Genomic DNA, 1,361 nt, shown 5'->3' on the forward strand with positions numbered 1-1,361 from the left:
GCGCTCTGGGCCGGGGCTTCTCTGGCACCAGCGTGTGGCAGACCCGCTCAGCGGGGCCGAGGGCGCGGGGCTGCCGCGGACCCCCCTCCCCTCCCCTCCCCTCCCGCGCCTGGACCTCTGCTCCGGCGCTTGTGCCGAGGAGCCCTGGGAGGTGCCTGCTGCCTGTCCCAGAAACGGGTCCCGCTCGGTGCGAGGGCTAAACGGAGCAGGGCCTGTGCGGCTCGCCGGGAGCCTTCCCGGCGGCGCCCCAAGGAGGGGTCTGTGCGGACGGAGGYGACGCAGCGAGGTGGGCGCTGGGGATGCGCCCCTCCCGGAGGGCGCGAGGCTCCCCGGTGCCGTGGCTGGGGCTCCCCGGGGGCGTTCGCTGCTGAAAGCAGCTCCCGCCCCGACGCAGAGCGCTCTGCTCCCCGCAGGCCCTGGTGCTGGAGCAGGCGGCGCAGGGCTCCGGCCCCCCCGACCTCCGCATGCAGTACCTGCGCCAGATCCAGGCTAATCACGAGGTGAGCCGGGGCCGCGGCGCCGGGGGGGTCCCGCAGCGCGGCCCCCCGCTGACGCCTCCCTCGCTCCCCCCACGCAGATGCTGCTGAAGGAGGCCCAGTCCCTGCGAGACCGGCCGCCCCCCGGCGAGGAGGGCGCCGGGACGGCGGAGAAGCTCCTGCACGTCTACAGGCAGCTGCGCAACCCCAGCCTCGTGGTCCTGTGAGCTGGGGGGGGGCGGCCCAGCGCGCCCCGGGGCGCCCGGGGGCCCCGAACCCCCCCGGCGGGGGTGGCCAGCTCGAGGCCGGGGCCGGAGAGCGGCTCCAGGCGCAGGAGGAGGAGCGGGCCCGGGCGGGAGCTGGCGGCGAGGGGCAGGGCGGCCGCGGTTCGGGCTGTGCGTGTGTGCGTGTGTTTCGTGGTCGTGTTGTCGGCAGCGCGGAGGGCCGTCGCGGCTCTGGCGCCTCTCCCCAGAGAGCCGCCCAGCGGCACAGCGGAGGCTCCTGGGCCGGCGCAGCCCCGCGCACCGCGCCGGCGCCGGCCTCGGCGCGGGCCGTGCCCCCGTGCTGCCTTGCCTTTCAGGAATCCGGACAAACAGGGTGCTGTGCCGGGGCGGCCCAGCGGGCGCCCGCCCGGGGGACCCCCGTTTTCTGCTGGGCAGGGGAGGGGGTTTTCCGCTCCCCCGTCGTTTCTATAAACGATCTCGTATTTCCGTGGTGGTGCAGCGTGTTTTGGCGCGGTCCTTCCCCGCACTGCTCCGGTGTCTGTAAATCTGTCGTCTGCCATGAAAACGATCGTGCTGCTCAGCGAGTGCCCGTCTCTGTTCCTTGCCAGCTCCCGGTGGGGACCGCCGGCACCGTGCCCCGCCGCGGCACGGCGAAGGGGCT

General features: G+C 75.2%; 2 protein-coding genes across 4 annotated transcripts in view; one reads left to right on the top strand and one right to left on the bottom strand.

Annotated features, from left to right (window-relative positions):
* FAAP100 (FA core complex associated protein 100) overlaps window positions 1-1,280 on the top strand; it is an 11,108-nt gene extending 9,828 nt beyond the window's left edge. For 2 of the 3 annotated variants that reach the window (XM_085304764.1, XM_085304766.1), the window contains exons 8-9: window positions 414-500; window positions 578-1,280. In XM_085304764.1, coding sequence (XP_085160890.1) covers window positions 414-500; window positions 578-703 — 213 coding nt within the window. In that variant the 3' untranslated portion in view covers window positions 704-1,280. The remainder of the gene's footprint in view (window positions 1-413; window positions 501-577) is intronic. The other variant, XM_085304765.1, reaches the window with a different exon arrangement.
* FSCN2 (fascin actin-bundling protein 2, retinal) overlaps window positions 1,166-1,361 on the bottom strand; it is a 4,270-nt gene continuing 4,074 nt past the window's right edge. The window contains exon 2 of the mRNA XM_085304808.1: window positions 1,166-1,359. Within this exon, the coding sequence (XP_085160934.1) occupies window positions 1,166-1,359 (194 nt within the window). The remainder of the gene's footprint in view (window positions 1,360-1,361) is intronic.

The sequence above is a fragment of the Rhea americana genome, unplaced genomic scaffold (genome assembly GCF_003343005.1).
Source record: "Rhea americana isolate MKP2758 unplaced genomic scaffold, rheAme1 scaffold_21, whole genome shotgun sequence".
Taxonomy (NCBI): Eukaryota; Metazoa; Chordata; class Aves; order Rheiformes; family Rheidae; genus Rhea; species Rhea americana.